We start from the raw sequence: 15844 nt of genomic DNA, 5'->3' as shown, positions 1-15844 counted from the left end.
TTTATTTCTATCAGGAATATTGGCCTGTTGGGATGCCTGGGTGGCTCACTGGTTGAGCATCTGCCTTTGGCTCAGGTTGTGATCCTGGGGTCCTGAGATTGGGTCCCACATCAGGCTCCCTACAGGGAGCCTGCTTCTCCCTCTGCCTGTCTTTCTGTCCTCTGTCTCTGTGTCACATGAATAAATAAAATCTTTAAAAAAAAAAAGGAAAGGTACACCTGCCTGACCCCAGAGATTTTCTGCATCAAACATTAAAAAAAGAAATATTGGCTGGTAGTGTTGTTTTGTTTTTTTCTTGTATCATTACTGGGCTTTGGTATCAGGGCAATGCTGGCTGTGTAAAATGACTTTGGGAGTGTTCCTTTCTTTTTAACATTTTGGAACAGTCTGAACAGGATTTGCATTAATTCTTCTTTAAATGTTTGGTAGATTAACCAGTGAAACCACTAGGTCCTGGGCTTTTCTTTGTTGGGAAATTTTTGATTACTCATCGAATCTTTTTACTTGTTACTGTTATGTTTAGAGTTTCTATTTCTTCATGATTCAGTCTCAGTAGGTAACTGCTTTCTAGGATTTTATCCGTATCTTCTAGATTATTCAATTTATTGGTATATAATTGTTCTTATAATCCTTTCCATTTCTGTGGCATCAGTTGTAATGTCTCCTCTTTCATTTCTGATTGTGTTTAGTTGAATCTTCTCTCTTTTTTCTAGCTGGTGAGCTAAGGGTTTGTCCATTTTGCTTATCCTTAAAAAAATAACCAGAGTTATTAATTTTTTTGTTCTTTTCCATTTTTTTTTTTTGGACTCCATTTCATTTCCTTCCATCCTGCTTTTGGTTATTTCCTGCAAACATGGCCTTAGTTTGTTTTTTTGATCTAGTTCCTTGAGGTTTAAAGTTAGGTTGCATATTGTAGATCTTTCTGTTTTCTTAACTTAAGCATTTATACCTATATATTTTCTTCTCAGAACTGCTTTCACTGCATTCCATAAGTTTTGATATGTTGTTTCCATTTTTGTTTGTTTCAAGATATTTTAAAATTATTCTTTTGATATCTTCTTTGACCTGTTGGTTGTTCAAGAGTATATCATTTAGTTTGCTCATATTTGTGGATTTTTCAGCTTTCCTTCCGTTACTGATTTCTAGTTTCATACCATTCTGGTTAAGAAAATACTTGGCACCATTTCAGGTTTTTGTTTTGTTGTGTTGTGTTGTGTTTTGCTTCTTGTTTTTTTGTTTGTTTCTGTTTTTTTAATTAGCTAAGACTTGTTTTGTTGCCTAACATAGGATCTGACCTAGGGAATGTTTGTGCTTAAGAAGAATGTGTATTCTGCTGCTGTTGGATGGAATGTTCTATATATGTCTGTTAGGTCCATTGGGTCTAAAGTACAGTTCAAGTTTAATGTTTCCATATTGATTTTCTATCAGGATGATTTATCCATTGTTGAGAATAAGGTATTGAATTCCCCTACTATTATTATATTGCTGTCTGTTTCTCTCTTCAGATCTTTTAGTATTTGTTTAATAGTATTTAGGTGCTCCAGTGTTGGGTGTGTGCATACTTAAAATTGTTATATTCTCTTGATGAGTTGGCCCTTCTGTCATTATATAATGACCTTCTTTGTCTCTTGTTAAAGTTGAATTAAAGTCTATTTTATATATGTATAGCTACCCCTTTTCGTTTTTGGTTTCCACCTTGCATGGTCTTTTTCTAGTCCTTTACCTTGAGCCTTTGTGTGTCATTAGATTTTAATTGAGTCTCTTCATACTTGGGTCTTTTTTTTTTTTTTTTTTTAAATCCATTTAGCCACTCTACGTCTTTTGTTTGGAGAATTTAATCCATTAACATTTAGAATAATTATCAATAGGAAAGGGCTTACTATTAATGCCATATCATTAACACATATCAATAGTGTTTTGGTTATCTTGCAGTTCCCTTTTCCTTTCTTCCTCTCTTAGTGTCATCCTTTGTGCATTGATGATTTTTTTTATACTGGTATGCTTTGATTTCTTTCTCTTTATGTTTGTGTATCTACTATATAAGTTTTGGCTTTATGGTTCCATGAGGCTTCCATAAAAGATTTTATACATATAACAGACTGTTTTATGCTGATCACAACTTAACTCTACCTGCATACAAAAACTCTATCCTTTATTTTATTTTTTTTAATATTTTATTTTTAATCTTCACAACCGTTGTGGGGCTTGAACTCACAACCCTGAGATCAGGAGTCACGTGCTCTACCAACTGAGCCAGCCAGATGCTCCATAAACTCTGCCCTTTTATTCTTTCTTTTTTTATGTTTTTGATGTCTTTTTATATTGTATATACATTAATAAATTATTATAGCTGTAGTTACTTTAATGCTTTTGTCCTTTAATCTTTTTACTAGTTAGCACATCACAATATTACAATATAACTCTAATAAAGTTCTGAAGTTTACTGTGTACTTTACCTGTATGTTATATATATTCATTCTTTGGAATAAATAGTATCCTTTCATTTCAGCTTGGAGAATTTTTTATTTAGCATTTCTTGTAAGTCAAGTTAGCTTGACAAGTAGCATTTCTTGTAGTTAGCTAATAGGGTTGAAGTCAGATTTTATCTGAAAAATATCTTTATTTTTCCTTGATTTTTAAAGGACAACTTTGCTAGATAAAGTATTTTTGGTACTTTTGGTTGGCATTTTTTCCCCCAGCACCTTGAGTATATCATCCCACTTTTTCTTGGTGTGTGAGGTTTCTGCTGAGAAATTCACTCTAGCCTTATTAGAGTTCCCTTGTGGGTGACAAACTTCTCTTGCTGCTTTTAAGATTTTCTCTTTGTCTTTGATTTTTGACAATTTTATTATAATGTGTCTTGAGTTAGAACTTTTTGAGTTGAATCTGTTTGAGTACAGTAAGGGCATTGTGAATTTGGATTGCCAAATCCTTCCCCAGATTTGGGAAATTCTCAGACTTTATTTTTTGGAATATGCTTTCTACCTCTCTCTCTCTTTTTGCCTCCTTAGACTCCAGTAGTTCATATTCTGCTTCTTTTGGTGGTATCTCATAGTTCACGTAGGTTTTCCTCACTTTTTTTTTCCTTGTTTTCCTTTACTTGGGTAATTTCAGAGGTCCTGTTTTTTTCCTTCACATGGAATTACTCCCAGTAATTCTGCTTGACCCATTCTGCTGTTCATACTGTCTATTGTATTTTTTATTTCATTCAGTGTTTGATTCTGTATCATTTCTGTCTCTTTGTTTAACTTCTAATTTTGTTCATGTATTGTTTTCCTAATTTCATTCAGTTGTCTTTCTGTGTATTCTCATAGCTTATTGAGCTTTCTTAAAACATCTATTTTGAATTCTTTACTGGGCAATTCACAGATCTCTATGTCTTTAGAGTTGGTTACCAGAAAATTATTACAATTCTTTGATAGTATCACAGTGCCCTGATTTTTTTTCATATTCCTTAAAGTTTTGCATTGCTGGCTCCTCCAGTCTTTACTGACTGACTTCCAGAGAGAAATCCCTTTTGTCAGCCCTACTAGGGATTTTGAGGCTTTCTCAAATATATGGATATTCCTCTTCTACACTTCCTGCTCCCTCTTGTGGCAGAATTCTTAAGTTTATATGTCTTCTCTCAGTCCTGCAAAGCACGACTGAGTACTGACAACTTGCCTTTTGCTTTTCCAAGGGCACTGTTAAATGCTCAGGTTTGTGGTCTGTCCTTGATCCACAGATTCAAAACGGTTTTCTGTGCTTGCTCACTAGCTGTCTAAAAAAGCTTGCTTTCATCAACTGCCTACCTGCAGCAGAAGGGGGTTTGTGGGTGAGAACTGTGGAGCACTGGGTGCCTGTGGGCCAGTTGGAAAGATCAGACCAATGGGTAGGGTGACCCACCCCTTGTGAGTTGGCCTTCTAATGGAGTCCATGGTATGGTTAATAGGATATTTGTCCCTTTAATATGTATGTTTTAAGCCTTGGCTATTGTTCTCCTAGCCAGTCACTATGCCCCAGTTGTAAAGCTCATAACTTGGTACTCTTAGTGGGATGAGAGAGAAATGGTCCTCTTTGGCAGCATCCCATACAGATGTGGAAGCTGGCTGCTCACTCACACAGTTTCACTTTTTACCATAGGAGAAATCATGGGCTAAGAAGGGTACTGAGTACTCTGTGCACTGACCTGTGCCCCCTTGTAGGAGAAGTAACATGGGTAACATCAAATCATTCCTCTTATTCTTCCAACATGTCTGGTCATGGATTTTTCTTGCTCCCATGGTGTGCTGGAGCTTCTCCACTGGACTCTGATAATTCCCCAAAGGCCCTCTAGTCCATGGATTGGATAATCATCTAAGTCAGTGTTCCTCAGGGCTTCCTGGACCTTGGCTTAGACGGGGCTGGAGCCTATTTATGGGCCAGTTTGGGGTCTGCAGTGGACCCAGGTCTGTATGCCTGTTAGTTGCTACCAGGTGGGTGAGACACCTCCATGATCCCTTAGTATATGGTCCTGGATCCTACAGCTCCCACATAAGGCACTTATGTCTGTGGATGGATACCAAATTGTTTTTGTTGAGGGGGGCATACAGTTGAGTGATGTCTTACTCAGCTGTGTTTCTGACATCATTCTCCCTCAGTGAACATATTTTTAATGATCTGAATTTTAAGAACTATATTGATATCTAGATATGTCTATCTTGCAGTACGTTCTGTGTGCATTTGAGACAAATGTGTGTGTTGTCATTGTTTGGTTAAGTTATATAAATATCAATTAGGTTAAGTTGGTTTATAGTGTTGTTCTAGTCTTCTGTTCTTCTGAATGTTCTGTTTGTTCCACCAGTTACTGAGAGAAGAATCTTTAAATCTTTGACTGTAATTGTGGAATCCCCTATTTCTGTTTGCTGTTCTATCAGTTTTCTCTGCATGTATTTTATAGATCTGTTGTTAGTTGCATAGATATTTAAGATTACTCTGGTCTCTTGATGAATTGACTCCTTTATCATGACATGACTTACTTTACCTCTTAAAATATTCTTTGCTCTGAAACTCATTTTATTTGGTATCAGTATAACTTCTTGAACTTCCTTTTGATTAGTACTACTGTGGTAAATATTGTTTTCCACTCTTTCTTAAATCACTTTTTATTGTCACAAAATATGTGTAACATAAAATTTAGTATTGTAACCTTTTTTGAGTGTATAGTTTTGTAGCATTAACTAGAGTCATATTATTGTATCCATCCTTTAACTTTTAACCCATTTGTTTCTTTATTTGAAGTCGATTTGTTATAGGCAGCAGATAATTGGATATTGATTTTTTAAAATGTAATCTGGTAGTCTCTTCCTTTTAATTTAATTGTTTAGACTGTTTATATGTAATGTGATTGTTATGTGGTTGGGGTTAATTCTACCGTTTTACCATCTACTCTTCTCTTTTTTTCCATTTCTCCCTTTTTGGATTGATTTTTCATGATTCTATTTTATCTCCCTCGTTGGTTCATTGCCTGTAACTCTTTGTTACTATTTTATGGATGTTTTAGGGTTTCTAGCATCTATCTTTATCTAGAATATTTCTTTAAGTAGTACTATTGCACTTCAAATGTAATTTAAGAATCTTATAACAATATACTTTCATTTCTCTTTGACCATTATGGGACTGTTGCAGTTTGTTTCACTTCTACGTACATAATAAACCCCACAATGTACTATTATTTTTGCTTTAAATAGCTATCTTTCATAAAGATTTAAATAGTAAGGATAAAGTCTTGTATATTTCCAGTGAAGTTACTACTTTTGATTTTCTTTCTTCCTTTGTGTAAACTCCAATTTCTACCTAGTGTCTTTTTTTTCTGCTTGGAAGTCTTTCTTTATCATTTCTTACAGTGAAGCTTTGCTGATATTATTTTTATTTTTCTGTAACTGCAAACATGTTTGTTTTGCCTTTGATTTTGAAAGACATTTTGGCTTAGTGTAGAAACCTAGTTGACAAATATTTTTCTCAGTTCTTTGAAAAAATTTTTTCACTGTCTCCTGGCTAGCATTGTTCAAAGATATTTCATGTAATGATTTGTTTCTGTGTGTGTACTATATAATGATTTGTTTTTTAATATATACTGTTTCTTTTTCTCTGCTTTTAAGATTTTCTGTTTTCATTGATTTTAAATAACCTGATTATATTGTGCTTTAGTGTTATTTCCTTATGTTTTTCATGCTTGTGGTTCTGTGAATATCTATCTTGAATCTGTGGATTTATAGTTTTCATAAAATTTGGAAAATTATATAGTTTTATCAAATCTGGAAAATTTTTGGCCAGTTCTCTTTCTTTTTCCCCATTCCCTTTCTTATTCTTTGGTGACTCTAATTATATGCATTTCAGTGGTTAAAGTCCTCTCACAGCTCACTAATGCTCTGTTAATGTGTTTTTTTTTTTTTAAACCTGTGTTTCCTCTTGGATAATTTCTATTGATATGTTTTCATGTTCACTGTTCTTTTCTTCTAAGATGTATAATCTCTTTTGAATCCTATCCTGTTTGCATTTCATCTCAGCCATTGAGGTTTTCTTGTCTAGATGCATGATTTAATTTTCTGTATTTCTTCTGTTCCTCTACTTACCATATTCAATCTATTGAATTTATGAATCACAGTTAATGTCACTTTTTAATTTTTATTTATTATTTTTAAAAGACTTCTTTATTTGTCAGGGCATGAGGGGTACCAGGAGAGGGTGTGGAGAGTATCTTCAAGCAGATATGCATTGAGCATGGAGCCTGATGCAGGGCTCTGTATCACAACCTGACCCGAAATCAAGAGTCAGATGCTTAACTAACTGAATAATCCACGTCCCCTTACTTTTTAAAATGTACTTCTGTTATTTGTACCATTTTGCAGCCAGTTTCAATTGATTGATTTTTCTCTCCATTACTTTGCCTTGTAGTCTTATCTTGCTTTCCAAGGTTATAGTTTTTAATTGGAAACAATTTGATCCTTTTAGTCTTTTTTTTTTTAAGATTTTATTTATTTGAGAGAGAATGAGAGAGAGAGAGAGCGAGAGCATAAGCAGGGGGAGGGGCAGAGGGAGAAGCAGCTAGACTGATGAGGAGCTTGATCCCAGGACCCTGGAATCATGACCCGAGCCAAAGGCAGATGCTTAATTTACTGAGCCACCCAGACTCCCCTAATCCTTTTAGTGTTGGTTTAAGATTTCTAGGAAAGAGTGGAGCAACAATCTAGGGCTACTTTTGTGTTACTACTGAGGTAAAAAACTGAGAATTTTTCCTGATGTTTTGTGGATTATGAGATTTTTTTTTACTCTGGCTGAATTTGTTGTCTGCAACAGTGTAGTTTCCCATTATTGGATACAGTAAGAAATGTGAAGTAAATTTTTTTTTTAAAAAAGATTTATTCATTCATTCAGAGAGAGCGAGAGAGAGGCAGAGACACAGGCAGAGGGAGAAACAGGCTCCATGCAGGAAGCCTGATGTGGGACTCGATCCCTGGTCTCCAGGATCACACCCTGGGCTGCAGGCGGCGCTAAACCGCTGCGCCACCGGGGCTGCCCCGTGAAAGTAAATTTCTTAAAAGAATTTCTTGAAAGCATTGTAGAGCTACCAAAGCAGCCAAGACTTGGGTGTCCAGAATTAGTGGTATAAGCGTATGTGTTAAATTTAAAAAATAGGATTGCTTTTAATTAAAATCATTTAAGATTTTTGTATTTATATTTACTTTTTAAGGTAAAAATTGAACAGTTGTTAAAAGATAAAATTTCTGTTGCCTCTTCGTTGGAGTGGTGGAGTATAGTGGAAATGACCTTGTACTTGGGAAATGAGAATATGAGTTGAGATTTTCCCATGACCAGCTACATAATCTCTTGCTGGTCACCTTGTATCACTGGATGCGTTTTTGTTTCTTCGTCTGTTCTAAAATTTTACAATAATTTTTATTTTTATCAGTGTAACTAATTGAGGCATTTTTTATATATAAAATTTTATGGAGAGCTTTTATATGTTTCTGCTGTAGTTCACCCAAGTAAATTAATATCTGAATTTCTCATGTAGCATTAATTTATGGCATAAAGTATAATTTGGTGGGTTATGCATAGATTCTTTTATAGATAATTCATAACTAGTAAATAAAACTAATTTCCCAGAATAAGGGAGAAAATAATAAGTGGTTGCTATAGTATATTGAGGGTTTTTTATGTGCTAGGGTACTATTCTTAGATTTCTATATGTGTTACTCATTACACGTCACATGGAGATAAGAGACTAGTTCCAAATTGTATATCTAGATGGATGGGACTGATAATAGAACTAACTTTTGGCTTCTTAGCTCATGCTTTGTTATATAGACCCCATCCTCTATTTGAATGCCATTTCCTTAATATCTGTATAGGTTATTATTTGTAAAATGCACTAATATATGTAACTGATTTTATTTCATTCTAATAACACACAAAACATGACAGTGTTTTAGAGATGAGTAAACTGTAACTGATTTTATTTCATCTTCGTGAGACTCTATGAAACAGTCTTTTACAGATGAGTACTCTGAAATCCAGAGAGGTCGATTTGGGTGTACCACATATGGGAAGTGATGAGTCTAGACTCAAATTCTACTCTTTCCTCCAAATTCTCTTTATTTTCGCCATGCCATTATTTTCAGCGAGCAGGGGAAAGTGAATACTAAGTTTCTTAAAGTGGTTAAAGTACGTTGTTTTTCCTTTCATTAAAAGTAAATATGGCATATGGGTATATGAAATATTTATTTATACTACTTTTGGCTTAGCTAGTTTTTACTCGTCTTTGTGGCGTTAGTTTGATGTATCCTCCTCAGGGAGGTTTTACATACTCACTCAATGTCCTGCTTAAGGACTAGGTCAATTTTTCCACTTACTGCTTGAAATCCTCCAAAGATCAGGTGATTGTTTTTACACTAAATATTCATAAGCTGTTGCTTGGGACTGCATCTTGAAAAGTATCTGAGAACAAAATTAGATTTTTATCGAACCTGACAAAATATGATTCATAGGTTAAAAATTATGTTAAAAATGAAAAATAAAAATGGATAAAGGATAAGAGTAGTTAGCAATGTAATCTGATGAGACTGAAGAAAATATACTTTATTTGTAGGTGAGCTACCTCTGCATATTATGAGTCATAATCTGGTTAATCTTTTTATGTAATTACTGTATTCGCAAACCATGTCTCTCTTTGATGAGATTTGCAAGCTCAGATATAGCTTAACTTTTCACAGTGAGTCAAGAGGCTCAGGGTGAAAGTTCTACCTCTAGCTTCAACCTTTGTGGTTTTGAGTGGCATTAAGGTATGTGTTTTGTTTCCTTGATAGAGCTCTGGAAATGGGGCATAGTCCTCATGGAAGGGCCTTCATGTGCTCCTTCTACCAGGTGGGAGAGCTTGGGTCTTGCACTCTCTGGCTTTTGTGCAGCATTTGTGAGCAGCTTGATGTATTTGACACCGGTGTGACAGCAAAGAAGTGTGCGAGCTGACTGGTGTGCGGTAGGGCCCAGCTGTGTGGATTTATCTGTACATCAGGCCAAGGAGCCTCAGTTAGCCAGATCTGACAGTCAAACACGAGCACCTTCTACCCCCACTCAGGAGTGCATTTTAATGTTTGTGTGTTTACTGACTACTTGGCATTTGACACAAAGAAATTGTCAGAGCTCTGGTTTTTTACCCCCCTACATTCTTTAGTGTACTGGTCTATGATAGTTTCCCCCCAAATACTTTATTGTATATCACAAAAACATACATTTTCTAAAACAAAGTAAAATATCATGGCATCTGCATTTTTATACTGAATTTTACATTGAGAATTAGTAGATAATATGTTTGAGTTAGTAATAGGTAATGTGTTGAATTGGCAGTATGTTTACATGCTTCTAGAATCAAAACAATATACCTAGGATATTTTGAATAGTCTTGTTTCACCTATGTCCCCGTCTAGTTTTTTCCTACCTCTGCCTGCAGGCAACCATGTCAGTAATTTGTCACATATCTTTTATGTGTTCTGGATGCACATATGAGCAGATATTTTGTCCTTGCCTTTTACTTCCTGAGATATTTTGGCGAACTTTTTATTTCACTAACAGGGAAGCTTCCTCATTCTTGTTTGCGGTTGCATTGTATCTCATTGTGTGGATGTACCATAGTTTATTTAACTGTTCTCTGTGTGGAAACACTTGTGTTGTTTCTGATCTCTTCGTTTAGTTGAGATGAAATTTACATACCAATATACTCATTCTTTTAAAGTGTACAAATAAGTAGTTTTAGTATGTTTCCAAGTTTTTGTTCTACAGATAGTGATCCAGTGGGTAAACTTGCATGTATGTTCTTCTGAACGTGGTGCAAGTAAAGTATATCCATAGAAAAAAATCCTTAGAAGTAGTATTTCTGAGTCAATGGGCAAATGCATTTAAATTTTGATAGGAGGGCCCAGGCCCTCCTATGGCCCTCTTCCTTTGGCCCAGGGCACGATCCTGGAGTCCCAGGATCGAGTCCCGTGTCCGGCTCCCGACATGGAGCCTGCTTCTCCCTCCTCCTGTGTCTCTGCCTCTTTTTCTCTCTATGTCTATCATAAAATAAATAAATAAATCTAAAAAAAATAAATTTTGATAGGATTGTCAGTTGCTGTCTATCAGTATTGTACTAATTTGCATTCTTGAGTATAAGAGGACTTTTTCTCTATAGTCATGCTTTCTAGAGGGACTTTGTCTTTTTATAAAGCAATCTTAATTTTTAAGAAATATGTGAAGTTCATGAACTACCAATTTAATCTAATATTAATTCCTGATTGATTTCACCAAGGTGGGGATGACCAAAAGTTCTTTTTAAGTTCATAAATATTATTGATTATAATTGATCTCATTAGTTAATTGGTAAAATTGTAGGCTGTGAATGTTGATACACAGAACAGATTACATATGTGTGGTCTTAAGTGGAGTGATTTCTGGATCTGCATTCTCTCCTGTCATGTAGATATAATGATGCTTACAGTATCAGATTAAAATTTCCAGTGGAAGGAGAACATTTATATTCTCCTTGCTCTGTAGTAGGAACATTCCTGTGGAATTTAAGCCTTTTGATACAGCTTTTCAAATTCTAATGTTTTATACCTGATACACAGGACTTCAGTTGAGCTGGAAAATGGTTGTTTTTAAAATGATGTAGCTAAAGTATTAATTATAAATAGAAATTCAGCCTCCATTGATGCTTGTTGATCTAATCTCATTAAGGTAGAATATTTAATTTCTTAGAGGTGTACATTTGTGTTCCTTCATATATACAGATTAGCCTTATAGACTTGCCTGAAGAGATCTTAAGGTGATATCTATTTATTTATTTATTTATTTATTTATTTATTTATTTATTTATTTTAAGATTTCTGAAGAGATATTAAGGTGGTATTTATTTATTATTATAGGGTAGAGTCATATCAATGTTGAGATATCATTTGTGCTTGAGTTAATCAAGAATTTTAACAATGTGTTTAATTTTTTCCCAGCATTTAAGTATTCTGTCTATAAAAAGGACTGGCAAAAGATTCATAGGAAAATGTGGGCTTTCTTGAGGTTGAAGTGACAATTGAGGTATAGATTTTGATTAAATTTGTGATGAAGTACATAAATGTGTAAGTATATGAATGGAAATATCATTAGTTCTTTCTATGCTCCCACATAATGGCCAATGTTGAAAACACATGAGCCACTTAACCAATGATTTGTCTAAACTAATAGTTCGTTTTAGTATTATAGATTCTTCATAAAGGAAAGCTATTAATAGTTTAACTAATAAGACAGTCTTATCATGTGTTTTTTTCTATTTTTAAGATTTTATATATGTTGGCAAATTGAACTCCAATAAAAAAAAAGATCTTATATATTTATTCATGAGAGACACAAAGAGAGAGAGAGAGAGAGAGAGAGGCAGAGACCTAGGCAGAGGGAGAAACAGGCTCCCTGCAGGGAGCCCGATGTGGGACTCCCTCCTGGACTCCAGGATCAAGCCCTGGGCCGAAGGCAGACGCTCAACCGCTGAGCCGTCCAGGTGTCCCAGTCTTAATCGTTTTAGATGAGAAAATACCTAGAGTCCAAGCAGAAAGCTTTCATTAAAGAAATAGACCAGAATTTTGTATGAGTAAAATTTAGGGTTTTGCCTCTCTTAGATCAACTGGTTACTGTATTTCTATTTCTTTTTTCTTTATTTACCTTGGATAATATGCAAAAAGATACAGAGAGATTTAAGTTCTGGCCAAAGGTTTTTTTCCTCTGGACTACTCTGTGGTGGGTCTTTGAGAAAAGGCTGCTTTTCTCGGACAAGTGAGGGTGATAGGGTCCCCATGTCTGGTTGAGCAGGTTGTTCTCTGCATAAAGACAGTGTCCATTGAAGCAGGTGGGGGCTAAATTCCAGTTTGTGTTTCCCAAGCCACGCGTGTGGAATAAGACTGCAATGACCCACAGTGCAGCATACCATTTTCTAGTTCTTATAAAGGTGCTGATAACAGCCTGAATATGCATTTTATTGCAGTTTACTTAAAAATCAATTGTTTCTACCTCTTCCTTTTTTTTTCGAGAAATTTTCTGTAGTTATAGGTAATTCCTATGCGAAATGTGTGTCTATATATACACACACATAATGCTATTTATATGCCATGTGGGCTCACACACACACAGACACATGTTTGTAGATTACATAGGTATTCTTTGAAAAAAATCCCTTAGAAGGAGAGCGTCACCTTATATGTATTCAGTTCTTTATAAAGTACTTTATAATTTGAGGTCCTCACCTGATTACTTTGAATAGTATGTTATTATTTGGGAAGACACAGGAATGGCCTCAGACAGTTCTTGCTGTGTATGCTTAAAAACGTTTTTCTTCATAAAATTAGAAAAGAAAAGAAACAAAGATGCTTAACACAGAATTAGTGATTATTCTAGAGATGTAAGTAATTTAAAAATTATTTAAAAAGGAATACATATGTGGATATGATATCAAATAAATATTTATAGGATGAATCAATCTTCCAAATATCCTGACATTCTGTAAATGGATACTGTGGTTTGATTTGGTTTTTCCAGTGTTATTGTCTTAGAAGGATTCAGAAACTGCTATGTCTCCGGCAGATTTTATAGACAGGAAGGTTTGCTCTGGAAAACTGTAGAAGATGTCTAAAAGGTGATTCCAGTGATGAGAAAGACCCTGATGTTAAAGAAACGTGTCAAGATTGGTGAATCAAATTGTTTCATGAAATATGAGAGTGAATAAAGTCATTATTTCCAAATGAATGCTTCATACAATGTGTAATTTAAATATATGTAATTAAATTAATATATTTTATAATAGGTGTTTGGCTAATTTCTGTCCCTAAAAGCTTTTATGCATTCAGGTTGGCTAAGTTATTCTTGATATTATTGGAAAAATAAGGGGTTGTTTTATATTCTACTTGCTTTATATTCAGTCACCTATAATCATTATTATTTCTAAACAGAAATTGAGACTTCTTGAAGAGCTTGAAGATACTTGGCTTCCTTATCTGACCCCCAAGGATGATGAATTCTATCAGCAGGTAAGTTTTTAATATTTTTATCAATTTGTGTTGATTTGCTCTGATCTAAGAAGCACCTATGGTCTGGAGAGGTTAAATGAGAAGTGAAATGGTCTGATTTGGTCATCCAGTGACTCCTCATCACCCACAGAACATACCAGTTCTTTCATGATCTGTTTCTGCTTTAGCACAGTGGACTGCTTTTTTCTTCCTCAAACATTCCATGCTTTCTTCTACTTCCTTGCCTCTGTTCATTGTGTTTCTTCTGCATAGAATATCTTTTGGCCTCTTACCTTGTTGCCAGGTGGCTAATTCTTCAAGACTTCACTTAAACATCACCTCCTTGACTTACTTTACCTAAAGGTAGACTTGACTGCACTTTGTTCTGTGCTCCTTGTACCTTATAAATACCTCTGTTGTGATTATTACATAGTATTGCTGAAGTAGTCAGTATTCTTTCAAATACAAGTGATAAAAACCCAAACTCATTGTAGCAAAAGGGAATTTATTGACTTTCTTAATTTAGATGTCTAGGAGTACATGGCCTGAATCCAGCTCCTCAAAAGGTATCATCTGATCACTGCTTTTCTCTGTGTTATGGTTTGGCTCTCTGTGTGATTTTATGCTCGATGGGCTCTACCTGCTAGCATGCGTAGGTGGACTCTTTCAGCCTAGGTATGTGGTCTTAAGCGCATGGGATCTTAGAAGAAGATAGCCATTTCTTTTTTTCTGGTTCCATCTTCTGATTTCCCTGGGAGTGATCCTGTTGGTCCAGTTAGAGTTCTGTACCCATTCTTGAACCAATCATTGTGTTGGGGGTAGTGAGATGCTCCTATTTGCCGAGCCTCGTTCATGCACCTACTTGTGGAGTTGGGTTCAAATATGACTATTTTCACCATTTCCACTCAAACTGCATAGACTATGAGTCAGAGATGGATGGTTTTCCATAGGAAAATTGGAGTCCTATTTCCAGAGAAAGAGAAGAAGGCATGTTGGGCAGCCCCTAATAGTACATGTTCACCTACTCTTTCCTACTAGAATGTAAGCTCTTGGGGATAAGAATTGGGCCCCCTCATCTTTGTTTCTCTAACACCTGACATGCACTTGCATATGGCTAGTTCTCAGTAACTGCAGAATGGAGACAGGAAAGATGTTTACTCATCTGGAATCCAGGTCTCTTGACTTCCAGTTCACTGTCCATTCCAGGACATTATCTGTCATCTCCATTCTCATTAGATCTTTAGTGTCTTTCACTGGATCAGTCCTTTTATGGATTGCTGTAGTTTTTCCTCTTTGTCCTTCTTTCTTAACCCTTAGAGCTATAGCACATATTCTAACCAAGACACAAATCTGAGCATGTCAACCCCCTGCTTCAAACACAGCAGTGGCTGCTTTTTGCCTGGCTCTTGCATTTCTAGCCTTATCTCCCCAACTCTTTCATCTTGTTACCTACACTAGACTTTGGCAGGGCCTCAGACTAGCCCGGCAGTCTCATGTGTGGGCCTTCTTGCTACATCTTCTGCTGCCCTGCCTCCTCCCTTCCTTGGTGAACTTCTATTACCTGTTAGTAACGTGTCATCTCTTGTAGGATGTTCCCTGACACCTCTACAGCATAGAGGCTTGTCTCTGCTCCCTCTTGTGTGCATCATAGTACTTTATATGTACCTATATTATCTCAGTGATTTTATTTTTATGCTTGTCTCCCTCATCCCCTGTACTTTGTACAGTGTCTGGCACCTAGTAGGTATTTAATTAATTTGCTTGGATGGATGAGTGAATTAATGCATATATTAGTTAATTTTAAAAAGCAGGTTATATGATAATGTTTAATATGCTTTTAATTTTATTTTTATACATATACACTCCTCCTCCAGAAGATGGCATTGGGAAATGTTTGCAGCATTTATACAGAAATGTTATGTGCCAGTGTGGTAGGGTATTCTCTTTTGAGCTTTTCTAGTTTTCTAGGTTGTCTTAAATGAACATGTATTCTTTGATAATCAGAAATAAAAATTATTGAAAGGATCCTTAAAACAAACCTACAAAATGCAATCAGTTCTTAAATCCTTATTGCTGTTTTCATAGATGGAAACCATCTGGTACATGATTGCATACACTCTTTTAAAGCAGCTACTGAGTCTTACGGCTTCGGTATGGTGCAAGTAGTAGTAATAGTACATGAAGAATTAAACACAAAGGTTATCAGCAGCTGTGCTCAGAGCCAGCCCTACACCGGGGGATAAAAGGAAACTCAAAGGCAAACAACAACTATCAAGGCTGCTCTTTTATCTTTCCAAGACCTA

The 15844-nt window shown here is 35.5% G+C and overlaps 1 protein-coding gene across 9 annotated transcripts in view; it reads left to right on the top strand.

Moving 5' to 3' along the window:
• The window catches only part of FTO (FTO alpha-ketoglutarate dependent dioxygenase), a 427826-nt gene that overhangs the window by 94514 nt on the left and 317468 nt on the right, over positions 1–15844 (top strand). For all 9 annotated transcript variants that reach the window (XM_035713646.2, XM_035713645.2, XM_025447102.3 and 6 more), the window contains exon 2: positions 13485–13562. In XM_035713646.2, the coding sequence (XP_035569539.1) occupies positions 13485–13562 (78 nt within the window). The remainder of the gene's footprint in view (positions 1–13484; positions 13563–15844) is intronic.

The sequence above is a fragment of the Canis lupus genome, chromosome 2 (genome assembly GCF_003254725.2).
Source record: "Canis lupus dingo isolate Sandy chromosome 2, ASM325472v2, whole genome shotgun sequence".
Classification (NCBI taxonomy): domain Eukaryota; kingdom Metazoa; phylum Chordata; class Mammalia; order Carnivora; family Canidae; genus Canis; species Canis lupus.
The sequence above is the reverse complement of the archived record's forward strand: the minus strand, read 5'-3'. Positions and strand labels throughout refer to the sequence as shown.